A 24101-nucleotide genomic window follows, 5' to 3' on the forward strand; every position below is an offset into this window, starting at 1 on the left:
GGCTTTAACACCACTGACCCCGCTATCACTAAAGCTCATCCAAATCGCTCTGGCTTCTGTTACTAAAATCATTTCCTATTTAAGATCTTCTGTGGCTAGTGGTCCAGACAACATTGTCTTTGTCATACAAAAATGTTCTTGAAAACTCTCTTTGATTTTGTCTAAACTATTTAATAAGTGCTTGGCTGAATCGTTTTTTTTCTGCCTACTGGAAAATGGCATCTGTGGTTCCAATTTTCAAAAACTCTGGAACACACTCTGACCCTCCAACTATCGTCTGATCAGTCTTCTTTCTATAATTAGCAAAGTCTTTATTCTAATATCTCATTATGCATCTAATAACTTACTATCTGACAATCAATATGGACTTCGGTCTTCTTGTTCTACTGTTAACTTGTTAACTGATGTGACTTTAAAATTCTACCGTGCACTAGATGAAGGCAGTGAGGCAAGGACTATTGCTTGTAATATATCAAAAGCTTTTGATAAAGTTTGGCATGCTTGTCTTCTCAATTAGCTTGTTATATATGTATCAAGGAAAGTCTTTGAAATTATTCATTTCTTTCTAACCTTAATTCATTTTTTTCTAACCACAGTATTAAAATCATCTTTGAAGGCCAACATTCTTCTTTGTTTCTGGTAACTTCTAGGGTACCTTGAAGTTCTATCCTTTTTTTTTTCAACATCTTCGCTTCTAACAAGGCTGCAAACAACCACTATTAGAGTTGGAAGTTACTGGAAGAGAAAAGATGAAGTTTATACAGCAAGATAACGGTAGACAGATGACTCAAAAGTTTGCAAATAATATGAATCAGGAAAGCAAAATGAAGTACGCAAATTTCAAAAAACTGATGTTTGAGAAAAAAAACGGACTTATAAGAGTTTTTGGAGCACTTAGGAACAGTCACAGTAAAAGGATGAGACTTAATTAAATGACAAGTAACATCAGAATGAATTTTAGTAGATGGCACAAGAAACACAAGCTTTTTAGAGCAGTGCCCATTATAGTATTTTTAGAAAAGAGAAAGAAAAGAAACATAATGACAATGTAATTAATGGTTGGAGGTTGGCTGCAAGAGCAGGTCCAACTATCTTTACAATGCATTTTTGCACCTTGTCTAAAAGAGAAAATGCATCATTGGAAGATCTGCCCCAGATATTGCAACAGTATTCCAAACAAGGAGTGATTTGAGATTTATAGAGATGAAGAATAGAATGCGGAGTAAAAAAGTGTTAAGCATGACAAAGAGATGCAACTTTAGCAGGTACTAATTTGCAATGGATTTGATATATAGTTTCCAAGCAAAATCGGAAGTTAGAGTTAATCCTAGAAGATGAAGGGTAGGTGACTCATCGAGTACATCATTATATATATACCATTCATAAATATATGAAGATATGTCCTTAGTCATGTATTGTATGTATTCTTAAGTCATTGTTTTTTACCTATATTAATAACAACCTCACATGTATATATATGTATGGTTGTATATATATATATATATATATATATATATATATATATATATATATATATATATATATATATATATATATATATATATATATATATATATATATATATATTAGGGTGCATCACAAAATAACAATTTAAAAAATTGATTTTGTCTGACACCTAATTGTGTTCTATATATCAAAAAAACAATGACTTTCAAAAATTTTAGAATAAGAATTATTTTTAGAGGTCCCCCAACACCCTTGAATATTTGTCCCAAATGATTTCAAAAAAATAGTTTTTTAAAAGTAGGTCATGTTGGGTCTCAAATTAAGTGATATTTTATAAAAATTTTTAAAATAATCATTTTATTAAAAGAAATTCACATTAGATTTTACTGCAATAAATATGACATTTTTAAAATGAAAATAAAAAAGGTGCATTTTTTGTAGTTTTATATATACATAGCAGTGAAATATAAAATGTTTTTTTTTTTTTAATTATTATTTTTGAAATTTTTTAAAAATATGGCTTAATTTGAGACCCAACACGACCTACTTTTAAAAAACTATGTATTTTATAAATATTAGGGACTGGTCAAATATTCAAGAGTGTCAGGGGACCTCTAAAAATATTTCTTATTCTAAAATTTTTGAAAGTCATTGTTTTTTTGATATATAGAACACAATTAGGTGTCAGACAAAATCAATTTTTTAGATTGTTGTTTTGTGATGCACCCTAATATATATATATATATATATATATATATATATATATATATATATATATATATATATATATATATATATATATATATATATATATATATATATATATATATATATATATATATATATGTATATATATAAAACAATAATTTTGCAAACTCAAGACATTATATATAATAAATATTATAAATAAAAACTTTGCAGAGATATATTATTGAACAAAAAAGAACCAATAAAAACGATAATAAGTATTATCAAAATAAAAATAAAATAAAATGGCAGTTAAATTAAATAGATCAGTTAAAACTAAAGTAAATTGTTTGTTTATTAAGTGAAGAATTTTCCTATTTAATGTTAAGCACTTCTTTTATTTTAATTTATGGTTGGAGAGACAAATTTTTTTAATTGGTGTACTTTAATTATTTATATATATGGGATTGTTTTATCAGTTTTAAGATGCTAGACATAAACTTTCTTAAAAACTGTAAACAATTTAAACTATTTTTCCGAAATATCTATAATTAAATAATAATCTCGATTAAAAAGTGATTGCTGATAACTTTATATATGTATATATGTATATAAATATATATATATATATATATATATATATATATATATATATATATATATATATATATATATATATATATATATATATATATATATATATATATATATATATATATATATATATATATATATATATACAGTAGTGGCCAAAAAATTAAGGCACATCATAAAAAATAACTCAAAATTTGCAGTGTAAATTTTTATTGAATAAACACAATAGAAAATGTAAAACAAATGAAAAAAAATAGATAAAAATTATAAAATATTGTTAATATTCAATAAAATAATAGTTATAGCACCAAATTATAGCAATAGTACAGTTTAAATGACTTGAATGTTATAATTCAATACTTTGTCAGATGTTCCTTATTAACAAGCACAGCTTGTATTCTTCTTGGGATTCCATGTACTAATGTTTTACAAAATTCTCGAGTGATTTCATTAGTCCACACTTCTTTAACTTTTTGAAGATGTCCTTCAGATTTTGGCTGATGTGCTGCAACTTTCTGCTTTATTATATTCCAGCAGTTCTCGATAACATTAAGATCGGGTGAACTTAATTCAATTTTATCATCAGTAAACCACTTCTTAACTGTTTTAGCTGTATGACAAGGTGCTGAATCTTGCTGGAAAATGCTGGTTTTAGTAATTTCCATGTGCAGTTTCACTTTATCTTTCAATACACTTAGATACTTTTGTGCATTGACTTTTTCACCTTTTTTAAAGATGTGCGACCCGCATCGGTTTTGCGCTGTGATTGCTCCCCATACCATGACTAAAGGAGGATGTTTTACTATTTTTATGGTATACTTTGGATTCAGGCATTCTCCCACAGGTCTTCTAACATAATTATAGCCCGTGTTTCTTATCTGTTGAAACGTACTTTTGTCTGTAAACATTACGCGTTCCCACCATTCCGGTGTCTTGTCTTTTAAACTCTTACAAAATTTAATCCTAGCTTGAAATTGAGATAGAGTTAATAAAGGTTTTTTAGCTGGTCTTCTTGCAACTAGACCAAAGTCATAGCACAACCTTCTTCTAATTGTTCTCGAACTAATAGTAAGTCCTCTTTCCATAGCAAGTTGTGATAACTTTGCAGATGTTGTGTGGGGCTCACTATTAACAACATTCTTTAAAAAATGGTCTTCTCGTGATGTACTCACACATTTTCTACCATAATTTTTGCGATTTGAATAGTCTTGAACACATGTAAAGCATTTTGCACGGCATATCTTGATATTTTTAATTGTTTTGCTATACTACTTTGAGAATAGCCCTCCGAAAATAGTGCATTTAATAATAATATCACAACTATGGCAACCTGACGGTGTAAAATAAATCAAAATATAATAAAAAAATTATTTGTATCCAAGGTAATAATGCCATAAATAAACAATAAGTTGAAAAAGTTTAAAAAACGTAACCTGCCTTAATTTTTTGGCCACTACTGTATATATATATATATATATATATATATATATATATATATATATATATATATATATATATATATATATATATATATATATATATATATAATATATGTATATATATATATATAATATATATATATATATATATATATATATATATATATAATATATGTATATATATATAATATATATATATATATATATATATATATATATATATATATATATATATATAGACATGTATATATATATATATATATAGACATATATATATATATATATATATATATATATATATATATATATATATATATATATATATATATATATATATATATATATATATATATATATATATATATATATATATATATATATATATAGACAATAATTTTTGCTTGTTTTATTTTATTAGGAGCCAACTACTGGTTTAGATTCTTCTACAGCATTCAATCTTATAAAAACTCTTAAAAATCTTGCCTTAAAAGAAAACCATGCCATTTGTGTAACTATTCACCAACCTTCTAGTCAAGTGTTTCACATGTTTGACAAACTGATGTTGCTATGCAATGGAACGGTTGATTTTATAAATTATTTAATAAATTAAAAAAGTGGTTTTTATTGTTTTATGTTTTATTTTAATTGTTTTTGGTTACATTTTTTTTAGGTTATGTTTTTTGGAAAAAATGCACATGTTTTGCCTTTTTTTGAATCGATTGGATTGTCTGTCTACCCTAATTGGAATCCTGCTGATTTTTTTAGTAAACCTTTAGTTTTTTTTTGTTTTTTTTTTTTTAATTTATGCCACAAGTTGCTTGTTGAATATTATTGGCAACATGTTGATGTTGCTTAATGTTGATGTGCAGAATTTGCTGTTTTAGGCAAAACATTCATATCATTTTGTTTATACTATTCCATAACCAGTATGCTATAAAGACTTGAAGTCAAATTAGGCTAAAACAGGCCTATTGTCATGTGATTTAATGAAAGAGTAAGGTGTTGATTTTTTGCCTTACCAAATTTAAAAATACCAAAGTTATTTTAGCAAGCTTATCATATTTTGTGTATCCACGGTTTTTTATTATGTTTCTATATATTTGGTGTTCCTGGTTCCAATAAAATTGAAACCACAGACACCAAATTATTTTAGAAACTTAATACAAATTTTAATCCTTCTCTCTACTGGTTTGTTAACTATTTTAACAAAAAGTTTCTATTGCCCATTAGGTGAAAGCGGTGAGGATAGAGTTTTTCCTATTGACAAGTCTGACTTGCAAAGTAATTTTTAAACTTTACACAAAGTATTTATTAAATAAGGTTAGTCATTATCATTAGAAATTGCATGAAATAAACTTTTTTAAATAAATATAATTGCAGATCGTTTTTTAATAAAAGTATATACTCTTTCCTGAATTCAAAAACTCCACAAATATTCTAGCAACAATCTTTAATTTACTTTAGTTTACAGAATTTAAGTCATCAAAGACAATCTGTTTTCTATTAAGTAAAAAATATTAAACATTTAAATTCGATGATTGGTTTATTTTATAATGAATCTTGTGCTGCAGCCTTTTTAATTACACCAAAAGTTTTAGAGTGTTTGTATCACTTTGTAGCTATACAATGGCACAGCACAAAGCTATGCAGTGCACACAGCCAATACGTAATGAATTTCATAGAAAAATATCAGAATTTGTAATAAGTTATTTTCTTAGCTTTATTCATTTTACTTATATCATCTTTTTTAATACTTCATTGTTTTTCATTGAAAATTTTTGTTGATATTGTTTCTGAAGTTTAGATTCACATAATAAACTAACCCATGCCTAGATGGAGTCTTTTGATGTGCTAAATAAGAAATATGTGCAGAGCTAATTTTACATTTTAGATGTTGGTATTGATATGCAGTAAATAATATTTGCAATAACTTTTCTTGATGGACTTTGGAAACAAAATATTTAAATAATTTATATTAATAATTAGTATAAATATTCAAATCGAATTTCGAAAAAAATCTTGTTAAAAAATGTTATAACCAATAAAACTTTTTAATTATAAATATAACTGTAAATATTATAGTTTTAATTAAATCCTTTGACTATTAGAAAATTTATTAAATGAATTTAAAATCGTAAAGTATATTACTTTTTTTTTAGTTGAGAAACTCAAGAAAACTGATGTTCAAGCAAAAATGATTGAAGGATTCAAAATGTTCCAGTATTCAAAACTTATATTCAATGTATATATAAGTTAAAATATATATATCAACCCTCAGAATTAAAAAATATGAGGTTGGCATTTTATTGTCGACCTCCGACTGTTGGAGGTCGGCAAAAATTGAAACAAAGGGCTTACCATAACATAAAAATGAGGTTGGCAATTTTTTGCCGACCTTAAACACTTTTAGGTCGGCAGTTAGGTCGGCATTGCCTAATGCCGACCCTAATTCCAAGGGTTGATATATATATATAAGTAAATATATATATATATATATATATATATATATATATATATATATATATATATATATATATATATATATATATATATATATATATATATATACATATATATATATATATTTACTTATAAAGTAAATATATATATATTTATATATTTACTTATACATATTATAATATATATATATATATATATATATATATATATATATATATATATACATATATATATATATATATATATATATATATATATATATATATATATATATGTATATATATATATATATATATATATATATATATATATATATATATATATATATATATATATATATGATACAAAAACTCTTATACATATTAGAGTGGCTAATAATAAATTATTAAATAGGATTTATTATATAATTAAGTAAAGCATTATATATGTAAATTTATAAACAAAGAAAATAAAACTTTTTATAGCACTAGTAATTTCATGCGTAAAGACAATCATCAGCCCTGAAAAATCATCAGCCCTGTATATCAGCCCTGTAATACAAAACAAGAAACAAAAAAACTGTTAAAATATAAAGTTACAGTGAAGTGTGCTCTGTTGTCAAAATAAAAAAAATAAAATAAAAAATATAAAAAAAGAAAAATATAAAATTAGCTGCTTAATCACCTGTATGAGATTTTTGTAATGAGAATTTAGCTTTTATGTTTACATTTAGATACCAACTCATTCTTCTTATTTAATAGTTTCTTTGTTTATAAATATTTAACTTATAAATATATACATTTTATTTTGATCTGTTTTACATATTTTAATACAATATATGTCAATAACTCAAAACCATAAAATGTTGGACGTATTACCTTTGTGCTCTTGACCATCGATATATATATATATATATATATATATATATATATATATATATATATATATATATATATATATATATTTATATATATATATGTATATATATATATATATGTATATATATATATATATATATATATATATATATATATATATATATATATATATATATATCGATGGTAAAATACACTAACATAATTTCCATATGTATATATATATATATATATATATTTAGCATCATTAAATCCTGTTTAAGTCTTTGTCTCACAAAGAATATAAGAAATTAATTGGAGCTTTACAGGTGTCAAGCTGTAAAGCTCCAATTAATTTCTTATATTCAGCTATATTTAATTGTTTAATTTCCTGTTAAGGTTATTAGACAACTAAATCCTAGCTTACATATGTGCCCTAAAAACCTACAACTTAGTTGGTTTGAAAAGATAAATTGAATCTATTTTAAAGATTGTTTATTTATTTTATTTATTTCTTTGTTAAGAAGCAATATGGTTCAAGAAAGTAACTGTGTGGCAACAGAAATTATTCATAATGCATTTGAAAATAATGCTAATGATAAATGCAAAATTGCAGACATTCAAGTAGATAATCAAACACAGGCAACTAGAAAAGTATCTTCTTTTTTTTTTTTAGATAATTTTTTTGTTTTCATAAAAATAAAAATAAAAAAAGTTTTTATAAACACTTAAAGTTTTTGATAAGTAAAGAAATTTAGACTTTTTAAAGATGTGTAAAAGTCTTATAAATGTCTAAAAAAAGTTAATCATTTTCTACACCTTTTCATGATGTAATTGAGAACTTGAAAGTTGTAATTAAGAAAAGTAAGATGTGATTGAGAAATACAACATGTAATTTAGAAGTCGCAATATGTAATTAAGAAATTTTAAAATGTAATTGAGAAGCCCAAATCATAATATGTAAATGAGAATACATTATTTGTAATTGCGAATTCAATGTAAGCTGGTCATTATAAAAGATCTTCTTGGACATGCATTTTAATAAGTTAATAATATCAAATTTAGCATTTGTATGCACCAGCAATACAGTAATACAGTAATGGAATTGAAAGATCGTTGTGTTATTTGTCAATACACTATGAAAAGAAAGTCTGTTATTAAATTGAATCCGTGCAAGCATTTATTTCACCAAATTTCTTTACAATCACTTCTGGAGCAACCAGAACCACCTTGTCTAAAATGTAGACATGAAATACATACAACTGAACAAGTTGAAAGAAAGCATTATATTTTATCTTCATTGAATGATAGAAGAAGAGTAATTGAATGTGCTGAGCAAAACAACAATTGGGTGACTCTGGCGCAAACTTTAGGTGTCAAATATAAGACAGCATACAATTGGGTCTGCAGCAGAAATTTAAATTTTATTGGAAGAGGTGGTTTTAAACCAAAAAAACTATCCGATGTTCAAATTGAAGAAACACTAACATGGATTTAAAGTGACTGTCAGTTGACATTGGTGGCCATTAAAACAAGGATATTAAAACAATTTAATATTAGCGTCAGCACAACCACCAATGCCAATTACCTCGAAGGCAGACTATTTTCATTTGAAAAAGTTTACAAGGAGCCTAGTACAATAAATAGTAATGAAAACAAATAAAAAAGAGCTGAATATGTTAAGAACATTAACAAACACACCATAAATGGTTATCAGATAGTTTGGTTGGATGAAATAAATTTTTATCATTTTTGTAGAAAAACACAACGACATGCCAAATAGAGGAAAAAAGCAATAATGAAAATACCTTCTTCAAAAGGTGCAAACATACATTTGATTGCAGCTATATCAACTACAAATGTCGTCATGATGGAAACTCACAGAGGATCATTTAAAGCAGGCTCTTATAACGAGTGGATGTTGGCTTTGTTTAACCAGTGGCTTACATCCTGGAATCATTTAGAGGAATTGGTTGTTGTAACAGACAATGCTCCATGTCAAGCTTGTTTGGAAAGGGTGTTTGAAAATTCACCGGCTCAGTTGTTACGGTTAGAACCCTACAGTCCAATGTAAAACCCAGTGGAAACTATATGGTCCAAAATAAAAATAATGTTAAAAATGTTATTTGCATTCACCTGTATTCGGTGCTGGGATTATAGAACAAGGAATGCAGTATTTAGAAAGAATTGTTACTGCGGCAAAAAATACAATAATGGGAGGTGATTGTACACGCGCTGTACAACATAAACACATTATACAACGATTTTAAATATGGAAGACGTCCAAGTTGGTGCTTAACTGAATATTGCAATGATTTTTAATGACTTTGTTTAAATTTAAATTTTAAATTTTTATGTAAATAAATTATTTGTGTTTTATTTATTATTCATCTGAAATCTCAATTAAGTTTTTCAAAAACAAAAATAAAAGAAAGTTTTAATTGACACCCAATAGGATTTTCCCAGTGACCACCTAAATCTTAAATGCCTTTGTCATGACTTTTTATATTTTATTGATATTATATTATTATTTCAAGCTTTAAATTACATTAAATTTAAATTACAAAGTGTATTAGGACTACAAAAATCAAAATACTAATAACTTTGTATTCTTTATACTTTTCTCAATTACATCTTTTATCTTCTCAATTAAATCTTACGATTTCTTATTTACAACTTTTATGTTCTAAATTACATCCTATGTTTCTCAACTACAACTTTCATCTTCTAAATTACATCTTTCATGTTCTAAATTACATGTTACGTTTCTTAATTACAACTTTCATCTTCTCAATTACATCTTACGTTTCTTAATTATAACATTCAAGTTCTCAATTACATCTTGAAAAAGTGTAGTTGTTTATGAAGAAGAGCATAGTGAAAAACATATTTTTAATTAAGGTTTGTATCATGCTCTCCATAAATAACCACGTTTTGACAAACCTTGTTTAAAACATTCCCGCTAGTTACTAGGTTTGTATCTTTGTTTTTTGGGTTTTATTAAACTAAATTATTTTATCAATCATTTTCGTGAGGGGGCTAAAATATTTAACACAAGGAAAATATTTAATAAGTGGAGGCTAAAATATTTAACATTTTAAGATATATGTTTTCTCAGCTATACATATCAAAAAGATAATTGTATTATTATATTTACTAATTACAGTTAAATTCTTTAATAAATACAGAAAAAGGAATAAGAGATAAATATATAACAGTTTTTGTTTAAAAAAAGTGTTTTATGATGCTTCTACATTAAGGGTGGGAATTTTTGTACATTTTTTTCCCTAAAATCAATTTGCCCTATTACTACCAGTGGAGAAATAGTATAAGTATTTTAAAAAATATTTTAATTGTAACCCTCAAAAACCCTCTGCGCAAACTTGTTTTTTTTGAAATGATAAAATTTTTCAAAATCAATTGTTGGAACAGATTGAAAAGTCTTGTTTATAAAAGGATAGGATATCTTTTTGCGAGATCTTTTAAGTTCAAAATCAGTATGGGTAAGGACCTTTATAAACTAAAATATTAGTTAAATAAAACAAAGTAACAAATTCACATAGGGCTGAAAATACTTCTCCCCCTCTCCCTCCAATCTGTCATTAGGGGCGTTAAAATCTTAAGAATCTTCTATTACAAGGTGTATTATATTTACATGTATCATGGCTTGATTGGATAGGTTGGTACTGGTGTTTGAGAAAAGAATATATTATGAACACAATATGGCACTACAAGTATGTAAATAAACGTGCGAAAATAAGGTTTTATAGTATTTACTAATTATCTTGTTTAATCTTGAAAATCTATTTATAAAAAAATGGCAGAAAGTGGTAAAGTTGGTCTTTCTTCTCCAATGTTAGATTTAGTTGTAGATAGGTATGCTGCATTTTGCTTCTGAATTGAGAAATAGCATGATTATGTTTTGTTGTCAGTTTTAGAGAAAAAACCATATCAAGCTGCTACACTAGTGGCCATAGGAATGGACACCCCTGTAATTTTTACCATTTTTCTTAGAAAAGTTGACATATCATGCATTTGGTGGATTTAATTATTTATTTTTATATTTAAACCACGTCATCTATTATTTGGCTGATAGGAAATTGCAAATTTTAATTGTTTATATCAATTTTAAACATAATTATGGATTATTATTGCTAACTGGTGTCAAAAATGAGTCATTGCTCTGCTAATGGGTTTCTCTAGTAAAAGGTAAATGTCTCATTATTTTTGTGCTTTTGTGAAAATTAGTCTATTTATTGTGATGACTAATAGTTGATTACGTTAATAATTAACATTTTTATCCATAAACCTTTTCAGCTATAAATACAAGATCATTGTTTTGTAGTCGTTTAGTTGAGTTTCAACAATTGCTAGTGAAAAGTCGACAGTGCTCTTGAAGATTTAGTGTGTTTTTTAAAATTGTACTTTTATTTACAATGGTGAAAGGATATTGGTCACCTACAAAGCGATGCAAAGCTGCTACATTACGTGAAAAAGGTTATTTGTACATGGAAATCATCAAAAAGTTGGGAAATAGAGCAACAAAATCTGGAGTGAGGAAGGTGTGCGAAAGGTTTAAGGCAACCAATACCTTCAAAAATATGTCAAAAAATGGAAAAATTAAGAAGACAACTGCCAACTATGACAGGATAATAATGAGGCTTGCATTTAAGAACCAAAGAGCAACTTCAGCTGAAATTAAAAATGATTTAGAGGCTGCCAGAGTTTCGGTTAGTTCAAGAACAACTCGTCAAAGATATTTTGAAAATGGTTTAAAAGCAAGAAGACCCAGAAAAAAACCATATTTAAACAAAAAACAACGAAAGAATTGTTTGATTTGGGCAAAAGAACACAAGGAGTGGAGAAAGGAAGACTGGGCAAGAGTTATTTGGAGTGATGAAAGCAAGATTTCCATTTTTAGAAGTTATGGAATCAATTATGTGAGAAGAAGGCCCAGTGAAGATTACCTGATTTTACCCGAGTGCACATTTGTTACAATGAAGCATCCCATAATTGTAATGGTGTAGGGATGCATGACCAGAGATGCTGTGGGTCGTATCCACATTGTGGATGGTATTTTAAACACCAAAGAAATTTGGCTACTAATATGTTTTCTTGGTATTTTAAATACCAAGAAAGCATATTAGTAGCCAAATTACTCCCATCGATGGATGATTTGTTTGAGGGCAAAACAGAAACCTGTGTGTTCCAGCAGGACAGTGCTACACCGCAAAAATTGGTTTAAAGCCAAAAAGATAAACGTTTTGAAGTGGCCTGGAAACAGTCTGGACCTGAATCTGATAGAAAACCTGTGGTCTCAACTGAAAAAACTTGTAAGGAAAGAACCTGGGAACATGCGACAATTAATAGAGGCCTTAATCAAGTCCTGGTTTCACGTGATCAGCACTGAAGATTTGGACAATTTAGTAAACTCAATGCCTCGCAGGATTGCTGCAGTAACAAAAAATAATGGATATCCAACAAAATATTAAGTTTTTTTTTTATAAGCCATTTTTTTAATAACATGTTTTGTAAGCTGTAAAACGTAACTTTACCATAATTTGCCAATTTGTCATTAAATTATTATATTTTTATATTAAAATTGTGAATTTTAATCAAAATTTTAGTTTTTTTAAATCTAAACACATCAAAAAATAATAATCAATATACAAAACCGCATAAATATGATTACTTTCTTTTAAAAACATACCAAAGTGAAGTTTCATATATTTTGAAGGGGTGTCCATTCCTATAGCCACTAGTGTATGTTAAGATATACATTTTCTTCAGAAACTCGAAACATTTATGAATCATTAAAACTAACGAAGATGAAAAAATAGACCCTTCTGTTATATTGGAGAAAATGTAAGTCTTTGTCAAGGGTATTATTTATGAAACTTTTAAAAGACAAATTTTTTAAACGTTTTCAAGAAGATGGTGAATGTTTTGATGAGTTCTTAACAGAAGTAAAATTATTAAGTAAAAACTGCAATTTTTGTATAACAGCCAATTATCTTAACAGTTTATTAAGAGATAAAATTTTATTGAGGATACGGTGTGACAAAGTACGAGAAAATTTACTTTCTGAAAAGATGTTAACACTGGATAAAGCAGTCGAAATTTGTCATTCTTCAGAAAAAGCGCAAGATGGTGTATCTGAATTACGAAATAATAAAAGACAAATATTTTAAACGTTTTCAAGAAGATGGTGAATGTTTTGATGAGTTTTTGACAGAAGTAAAATTATTAAGTAAAAACTGCAATTTCTGTATAACAGCCAATTATCTTAACAGTTTATTAAGAGATAAAATTGTATTGAGGATACGATGTGACAAAGTACGAGAAAATTTACTTTCTGAAAAGATGTTAACACTGGATAAAGCTGTCGAAATTTGTCATTCTTCAGAAAAAGCGCAAGATGGTGTATCTGAATTACAAAATAATAAAAGTGAAAATGTTGACCAAATCAGACAACAACTATACAACAGAAAAAAGTTTATACACAGAACACTGGCAATGAAAGAGACTTTAGTTTAAATTCATTGGCGTATAAATTCTGTTTAAAAAAGCATCCTTTTAGTAGAAAGTAATGTCCAGCATGGGGTAAAAAACATAGAGACTGTAAAATTATGAATCATTTCTCAAATAGCTCAGTTTGCCTAAAAACAAAATCGAATATTTCAGATAGAGAGGCTGATCAGCAAGACAAAATAAAAATTTTTTCAATTTTGCATCAGCATTTGCATACAGCATTGTATTTAGGAAGTGTGAAAGCTGATTTTGTGCAATTGGATTGGATTAGTTCTGTGCCTGAAGGACCTTGGGAAATACAACTAAAAGTAAAAAATGGTATAATAAAATTCAAAATTGACACTGGTGCCGAAGTTACCGTTAGTGGACCTAACCATTTGAAAAAGTTTGGAATTAAAATTAATCAATTACATACTAGTTACAGACAATTATTAGGTCCTGATCATAAACCACTAAATTTGTTAGGATGTTTCCAAAAATCATTTACAATCAATGGTCAGAACAGTAAGTTAATTACCATATATGTTTGTGAGAATGTGAAAACTGTTTTATTAGGTAAATCTGCCGTCAAAAGTTTAACCTTGTCAAAATAGACATTCCTGAAGAATTTATTTGTGGTATGATTAAAATAACCAAAAATAACATAGTAGAACAGTTTCTTTCAGTATTCAATGAGTTAGGAACAATTAAAAGTGACTGTACATATTGAGGTACATGAAAGTGTGACACCATAACATATACCTGACGAGTAGCGTTTCCACCTCTAGAACCATTAAAGTTATAACTAGAATGTATGAAAAAGATGGGCGTTATCAAAGTGGTAGATCAACCTACTGACTGGTGTCATCCTATTGTAGTTGTGAAAAAACCAAGTGGACAACTTCGTATTTGTATCGATTTGACACTAAATAAAGATACAAAATGCTAATTCTATGAGTTAAAAAGCGTAGATAATGCATTGGCCTTATTAGGAAAGGAGTGTAAATATATGGCTAAATTAGATGCTTACTCAGGATATTGACAACTACCCATGGATTTGGAAAGTCAGTTAAAGTGTACATTTACTACACCTTTTGGTCGTTTTTGCCCAACAAGTGGTCCATTTGGGTTAACGTCACTTCCAGAAATCTTTAGTAAAAAATTGGATCACGTAATTGATGGTCTTAAAGGAATCATAAAAAGTATGGATGACTTTTTAGTTTTTGGAAACACAGAAAATGAGTACAATGAAAATCTAGTTGCATTGCAAAGTAAATTTGCGGAACATGGAGTTACCCTTAATTTAGAAAAGTGCATATTTAATCAAAGTGAAGTGGAATTTTTAGGACATAAAATTTCAGCAGAGGTTGTGAAACCTCTGAGCAAAAAAGTTGATGCAATACAAAATTTCTCTAGACCAACAAATATTACAGGTTTGCTTAGTTTCCTATGTATGGCTCAACAGCTTTCAAAATTTAATCCATTACTCGCTAAGCTAGCTTAACCTTTGCAAGATCATTTAAGTTTAAAATCAGTATGGGTATGGGAAGGTCATTTAAGAATGGAAAAGTGCAAACGTTGTGCACGTCAGGCAGTTTTCTGGCCAGGTTTAAATGACCCAGTTGAACAGTTAATCAAAAAGTGCTAAGCATGCATGAATTATCTTCCATTAAAACCAAAAGAACCTCTGTTAACTTACAACGTTCCAATGCGACCATGGCAAATGGTTGGAATGAATTTGTTTCAGAAAGTTTATAAAAATTACTTAATTATTGTTGATTATTATAACTTGTGGCCGGAGTTTTCTGCTTTTAAATACCAATTTGTTAAATGTAATATTAGTATGTAAAGAATCATTTTCTGAAAATGGTGTCCCGGAAAAATTGGTTTCAGATAATGGTACACAATATGCTTCAAAATTGTTTCATCAATTTTTTAAAATATGGCAATTTAGGCATATAACAAGTAGTCCGCACTACCTAAGATCAAATGGCTTAGCTGAAGCCACTGTCAAATCAGTTAAACTTATGATAAAAAAGTGCCACATGTCAAACGAAGAAATTTTCGAAGGTATTTTAATATTGCCCAATACTCCGATAAAATGTGGATTGTCTCCAGCGGAACTACTACATGGAAGATAACTAAGAGATAATCTACCTAGATTTCAAAATCAAAACAAGAAACCATATAAAAGATCTAGAGACATTGTTAAAGAAAGAATTCAATCAAAAAACTACCATAATAAAAAGATTTGTACTTTAGCACCATACTTTTTCAAGCAAGGGCAAAATGTGGCAATTCAAAACGAAATAACTCACGAATGGAGTCTTAGAGGTAAAGTAATAAAGCTCGTAGCCCCTAGATTATTTGAAGTAAATTAAATCACAACAGACATGTTCTCTGTCAAAATCAAATTCATCTTAGAAGATTGTATACTATATTTGCTCCACACAGGACTTGAGATAATGCAGAGATGATGGTGTATTAAAAAATAATAGCAAAAACAAAAAATATCCCAGATGAGATTAATGAAAAACAAATAATACAAGTATCAAGTCGTGGACAAAAAATAAAGAGTAAAAAACCACTCGATTATGAGGATTTATAAACTAGCTTGATTTCTTATTAACAATTATATTTGTTCTGTTTTATTTAGTACAATTATATTTGTTCTGTTTTATAAGAATATATTATGAACACAATACTAGATGTAGGGTAAAGGAAGGTATGTTCGTGATATATGTAATTTCGTGATATTTCGCTCGGCATTTGTAGCGAACATACCTATTAGTCAAAAACATCGAAATTGCGTCAAATGGTACCCCGGGGTACTACTGTCGATTCACAAATAGTCGTTGGGTGCGTGTGATACGTCAATTGTTTACTATCAGTTTGTACATTCTTTAGCATTATTTAACGTGCGTTCAGCACATTTGTTTGGAGTACTTGTCCAACATTTTTATTTCCAGACTTGTGTTTTAAGGTAAGTAAATTATTTTTATTAAATATTAAACTAGAAAAGATGCTTGATTTAATGGTAAAACTTTTGTTTTTTTATTAACTTCCTATAACTTATGATTCCTTATCGCAGTTACACATTTTCTTAACGTTTTCACCTCAAATGAATTTACATTTTTAATCATGTTTCTTTTATTAAATATAATGACATTAAAAATTGTTTTAAGCACGATATAACTATATAGTTAAATGATAATAATATCTTTCTCTATACGAATCTTGCAAAAGAAAATGAAATATATTTATTTACATTTCCAGCTCATACTAGTCATTTATTACAACCACTAGATGTAGGAATATACAAGCCACTTAAGTCAAACTGGGCCACTAGCTTAAATGACTTTATGAGGGAAAATCCTGGAGAAAAACCAAATCGGACAACTTTTCATACAATATTGAATCCAGCATTTATTAAAAGCTTTTCTAAAAAAAATATAGAAAATGCATTTAAAAAAAGTGGCATATCATGAGAGTTGTCAAACATATGAGGACATTGGTGAAGTATTTATGTGTGATACATGTTGTCAACAAGAATGTGATTTAGAAAAATAAGTTAATCAGATATAAGTATGGTTAATATTATAGTTATTATATTAAGAGTTTTTTGTAGGTCTGTTATTTTATTTTCTAAGCTACCTATGTTAAAAGTATATTTTTTTTATATATAAATATAAAGTAATGAAAGTATTATTATAATTTTGTTAACTTATAAGCCTGACTATATTTATATTTTATGAACTTAAAGTCTGATTGAATAGTTATGAATTCAAAACAAGTGTTGATATTTTTTGTTATATTATACCAGATGTTATACTTAATTAATAAAGAAAAATTTAAATATTATTGTGTATTCACGAAATTACCTAACCACTATCACGAAATTAAATATCATATCACAAAATTACCTAACTTTTCTCAATGACTTTTGAGCTTTTATAAAAACTTATCAAAGGACTTAAAATCCCAAAACTGCATAGATTCTAGTAACTTTACTCTATGTACATCAAACAATTAAAGTAATTAAGTAAAATTACTGAAATTGACTTTGTAATTACACATCTAGTTAATTTATCACGAACATACCTTCCTTTACCCTATTACTGAAAAAAAAATCCAAATATTTGAAAAAGGACCCCTAAATTTGAAAAATGGCCCCCCAAAAAAGCAAGTTGTCTAGAGTCGCCTCCATGCTTACAAACTACGCACAAAATCTATGTAACTTGAAAATTGCGTCGTGGAAGTAAATATAGTTCAAACACTAAATATTTTATTATAATAACACACAGGCAAATCAATGTTTATTAAAGTGTCTCAGAAATTTGACCTCTAAGTTCATGATGTTTCTTTGAAGAAATAATTTAACTTTCGCAAGAGATCTTTTGCACACTTCATTTATGCAATCAATGTCTAATGGATAATCATTTCAAATATCATAGTGTCTTTCCAAACACTCAAGGCAATTACCAGTTAATAGCAATTTTAACTTCGTCATATCGTCAACATTTCTTCTGCAAGAGAACCATGGCCTGCCCTAGTGATCTACAATAAAATTGCTTGTCTCTACTATTGATTCTTTTTTTGTCAAAAGCATACATTTCAAGCAATAGATTTCTCTTAAATTCCATCGTGCATTTGAAATAGGCTCTGGTTTAGAAAGATGAATCGCAAGTAAATTCATTGTGTCTTAATAAGACTTGTTTTTTTTACATAACAAATTCAACTTCGTATAATCATTCCTGACATATTTTTTACTTTTAATAACTGAGTTGTTAAGCTTTTATTTTTCAATTAAATCATGTTAGTTATTAAATAACTCATTAATGAGTCAGTAATTAATATTAGACCATGTTGATAAGGAATCAAACTTTGAGTTCATAAAATGCTTAAGAATCAGGTTGGCAAGGATGATGCACTAAACCCGAAACAATTTTTGTCAAATGCGTAATTACTTTTTTTTAGAACTTGTATTTACTGCAGTGGTGTCAGATATTACAATGGAATATTATTTAATAAATTAAATTCCAAAATAATATTGTCTATAATGTTATTAATAGAAACAGAGTTGCCTTTCTACTTATACTTAATACTTGTTTTCTTATTTTTACTTTTTGTTGATTTAATAACAAATTTATAATTTTGAATAGTAGACTTTACTTATCTTTGCACAGATATCATGTTTTTCGTAAAACATGATATCGTCATTTTATTCCATAATTGACAAACTTCAATTGAGATTTTTTCATAGCATCTCTTGATCTAGGAATATTATCCGATTCTAAAAGGAAACAATATCTTTCTAATATTTATTTTGACTTACATAAATCAAAATTCCATATATACAATTTCTTGGCTATAAACATTTGGAAGGGCGATCAATTAGTCCAATTAAATTATTATCTGATATCTTATACATCTAAAATACAGTTTATATTTAAACATATACAAATATATAATAGTTAAACAATATAAGTTATTTAAGCAAATTTTCAAACTTTTGACAATACTTTAATATGGATTTGCGCAGAGGGTTTTTTGCATTTATGTAGTTTTTATTTTTATTTTTGTGAGTTTTAGATAACTACTCCACCAATACTTATAAGACCATCACTTGAAAAAAAAATTCCCACCTCTATTCTACATATTTAAGTTATTTGTTTTCCACTTTGAGGTTATGTTTATTATGTTCTTTAAAAATTTTTATTAGTAGATATGCCTTTAAAATTTAGTTCTTTTTAAAAATAGTATTCACAAATTGAAATCGTTAGAAATAAATGGCCAACTTCATACCAGACTCAAGTATTGGCTTTGTGGAATCGATCATTTGTTCAATCAAAAGGAGATATTTTTAATGCAGTTTACTTTACACAGGTTAGTTCTTAGGTTGTTTTTTTTTTAAATTTAACCTTTGCTTTTATCTATGCAGGGTAAGATATGTAGTTTAAAACAACTAGACAATAAGAAAGTATCTTGTTTACTTAAAAGTGTAAACTAGAGTTAATAGTAATTTAAAAAATGAAGAAATAAATACATAATTAGAGTTATTTGGGTACACCAACACTATCTTCATTGCAACTCCTGATTGTCTTTTTTATGATCCCAACCTTTATAAGAATAACAGAGGTTAAATGTACAATTAAATACAGTTAAATACAGTTGTAACTTCTCTTGAAAGAAAACAACTTTTGTGAAGTTTTTTTTAATGCTGGTAATAGTAATCATCATATAGAAAGAAAAAATGATATCGTTTTGTAATAAAAAAGACAGTTTTTGTTTTTTTGTTTTTGAAATTCTGCTCAAAAAGATTTTTGGCTAAACACTTACAGTTCTAGACAGTAATCATAATATTGTCAAAAAAGCTACATATCTACAATTTTGATAATTACATTATTGGCTTATTACTTGTGCCGTACTTCAGGAGGTATATCGGGAGGTTTGATCTTAAACCTTTTGATTAAAAGCTAAAAGTCCTACAACTATTCTACTGCTGCACATGTTAATGAAGTCTAGTTCAAGTATTAATGCTGTATTCACTTGTGCTAAAGGAATTTTGAAAAACATGTGGTAGTAGTGTAGTGGTAAAGCCTTGCTTCATAAGCAAGAAATTCTGAGTTTGATCCCCACCATGTCTCTAGTAGTATTGTACTCAAATTATTTCTTTGGGTTAAAGAGTTGAGAGGTTTTAAAGTCAATTAAGTACAGAGGTTGAGAAGACCACTTCACAGTGGCCTTCTCAATCTTGGGGAGGTAAATAACATTAAAAGTTTTTTTTATTTACCTCCCTTAATTTAACACAAGCGATATGCTATTAAAACCCATTATTTTTTTATACAGGTGATAATTGCAAAGAAGTTGTTGCTATGTTACGATTTTCATGTTGGTTGTTTTTCAAGTAGGTTGATGAATGCACAGACATAATTTGAATAGAAAATTAGAATATGAAATTAAAACTTTAAAGAATTTTAAATAGTGACTTAGTAAGCAATAATAAGAAAGAAAAAAAAGAAAAATAGTAAAAAAATAATGTTAAATAACTCTGCTCATAAAACTTTAGAATACAGCTTTAAGGTTGTTTTTTTTACAGAGAAATATAGATCTTTGCAATCAGTAGGAACTAATAAACAAACAAAAAAACTTTCTATTTATGCAGGTAAAAGTGTAATCACTTCTTAAGACAAACAACCCGAAAAGATTCAGATAAAATTTGAAGAGTGTTATGATAAAGTACTATGCAAAGAAGAAATAAGTGCATAATAAACATGAATAGCATTACTCAAAAGCTCAATCTGAGGAAGACCTGAAAAAAGTGTAACGACCACATTTCTAGTTCTAGATTAAAAACAAACTAGGCAAACAAAAAGAAAAAAAAAGGAAAATTGAACTCAAAAAATTAAACATCTGTGCAAAGAGAGAAAAATTACTTTTATAATAATTACAATAATCAAGGAAAATGGTGCTTATTTGAAGCCAATGGTGCAAATATTAAAAGCACGGAAGTATTCTGAGACATAAAAAATAATTTCTATGAACCGGAAGTTTTGTTTTCATCAGAAAACTATATCTTTTTAATATGTAATTGAGAACATGTAAGTTATAATTATGAAATTGAAATATGTAATTAAGAAACACAACATGTAATTAAAAAATTGTAATATGTAAATGAGAATTCATAATTTTCAATTGCGAATTCGCGATGTAAGCTCATAGGTCATTATAAAAGGTTTTCTGAAACATGAATTTGAATAAGTTAATAATATCAAATTAAGCATTTGTATGCACCAGTAATAGTAATGGAATTGAAAGATTGTTGTGTTATTTGTCAATACACTATGACCCAAAAGTCTGCTGTTAAATTGAATCCGTGTCAGCATTTATTCCTCCAAATTGCTTACATCTGCTTCTGGAACAACCAGAACCAACGTGTCTAATTTGTCGAAATGAAATACACACAAACGAACAAGTTAAAAGAAAGCATTATGTTTTATCTTCACCAAATGACAGAAGAAGAGCTGCTGAATGTGTTGAGCAAAATGACAATTTAGTGACTCTGGGGCAAAATTTAGAGTCAAATGTAAGCTAGCTTTCAATTGGGTTTGCAGCAGACATTCAAATTTTATCGGAAGAGGTGATTTTAAACCAAAAAAATTGACTGCGGATCAAAACAAAAGTAATATAATAATTTATCAGAACAAAAATATGAAGACAGTTTAATATTAGTGTCAGAACAACAACTGTCAAGGCAGGTTGTTGATTACATTTTACGTTTCTCAATTACAACTTTCATCTTCTAAATTTCATCTTACATTTCTTAATTACAACTTTCGAGTTCTCAATAACATCATGAAAAGGTGTAGAGACCTTTATTAAGTGCATCAATTAGACAAACATGGGGGGGTGCTTTTAGAATGTGTATGTTGTTTTCTTAAAATTTGTTATTTGTTTTTTTTTTTAAAAAAAAGTTTAATTTTGTATTTTTAGTTTTTAATATGATTGTGTTCACTATTCATTTGTCATAGAATTAATTTCTTTTTAGTTGAAGTAGTAAAATTAATTGTTTTTAATTCAACTCTTCTTAGAAATAATTCTTATTTAATGAGTGAGATAAAAAGAGACCAATCCATGCAAAAGTTTTTCTAACTTTTAAGAAGATTGAATTTCCACATTTTTCAAACACTTCTCTTAATTTGTAAAAAAGAAACTTAAATCAATTAAATTATAAATATCCTAAAAAATGAATGGGAAGTTTACATAATAATAATAAAAATTTAAAGTTAATTTTAATAAATTGAAATTTTAAAAAGTTTTTGCTGTTATCATAAGTTTTTACTGTTATAATAAGTTTTTATTGTTGTCATAAGTTTTTACTGTTGTCATAAGTTTTTACTGTTGTCATAAGTTTTTACTGTTGTCATAAGTTTTTACTGTTGTCATAAGTTTTTACTGTTGTCATAAGTTTTTTCTGTTATCATAAGTTTTTACTGTTGTCATAAGTTTTTACTGTTGTCATAAGTTTTTACTGATGTCATAAGTTTTTACTGTTGTCATAAGATTTTACTGTTTTCATAAGTTTTTACTGTTGTCATAAGTTTTTACTGTTGTCATATTAGAGGTGTTTACTGTTAATAAAATAATCTGTTACTATATAATAATCCAAAATTAAATGGTATTTAATTTTTGGTGATGATGCAATAGTATTATTGTTGTGAAAAGTATCAATGATGATAAAAAAATAATTTATGAAGAAAAAAGAAGCATTACAGTTGTAAACATTACAAATTGTTTTTACATTACAAAATAACCAGTTTTTTTGGTTAGTACATTACAACCTTCTAATTCATTGATAATAAAAATTTGAACTATTGTTTTTCCTTTTTAGTAACAAAATAAATATATAAATATAAAATTATAACAAAATAAAAACAAAATAATAAAGTAATAAAGATTTATAAAAGATGCTTACTAAGAAGTAAGGTATGAAAAATATTTTGACCCGGATATTATTTATCTTCGAAATACAGCTTCAAAATATCAAACAGCTTCAAAATAACAAACTTCTATTGGTTACTTATAAATAAACTCAGAAGTAACGATTTATTACTAATGGTAACAAATGGTCCACTTTAAGCAATCTTATAATTTTTTTGAATGGTTTTAAGAACTGTTGTATTGTTATTGCATTTTATTAATACAATTTGTATTGCAATAAATATATTTTTATGGTATAAGTTTTTGTAAACAAGGAACCTTTTCTAATATCAAAAATGAGGATTTAACCTCTCTGATCTAGCCAGTTCTGCAGCTAGCTATATTCAAATATTTATGGCATTGATGTTGATTAAAATAAATTCATCTTGCAAATGTCGGAGGTAAAAGGAAACATCTGATCTTTTATATATGTGTATATATATCTATTCATTTAAAGGACATAAATTGTTGCAGAATTGATCTTATAATACATTTACTGCAAACATGTATTCATTTATTGCATACATGTATGCATTTATTGCAGCCATGCAGGGTCGATGACGCCAGGGGGGCCGGAGGGCATGTTTTTTCTAAAGGACTTTTTTTTTTTAGAGAAAATTCAAGATATTGA

At 27.1% G+C, this 24101-nt stretch overlaps 1 protein-coding gene across 1 annotated transcript in view; it reads left to right on the forward strand.

The window, feature by feature from the left end:
- LOC100203026 (uncharacterized) overlaps positions 1-24101 on the forward strand; it is a 43613-nt gene that overhangs the window by 13827 nt on the left and 5685 nt on the right. Inside the window, exons 6-10 of the mRNA XM_065793230.1 lie at positions 4606-4767; positions 4858-4951; positions 6347-6407; positions 8005-8134; positions 19751-19876. Coding sequence (XP_065649302.1) covers positions 4606-4767; positions 4858-4951; positions 6347-6407; positions 8005-8134; positions 19751-19876 — 573 coding nt within the window. The remainder of the gene's footprint in view (positions 1-4605; positions 4768-4857; positions 4952-6346; positions 6408-8004; positions 8135-19750; positions 19877-24101) is intronic.

Source organism: Hydra vulgaris, chromosome 03 (genome assembly GCF_038396675.1).
Source record: "Hydra vulgaris chromosome 03, alternate assembly HydraT2T_AEP".
Classification (NCBI taxonomy): domain Eukaryota; kingdom Metazoa; phylum Cnidaria; class Hydrozoa; order Anthoathecata; family Hydridae; genus Hydra; species Hydra vulgaris.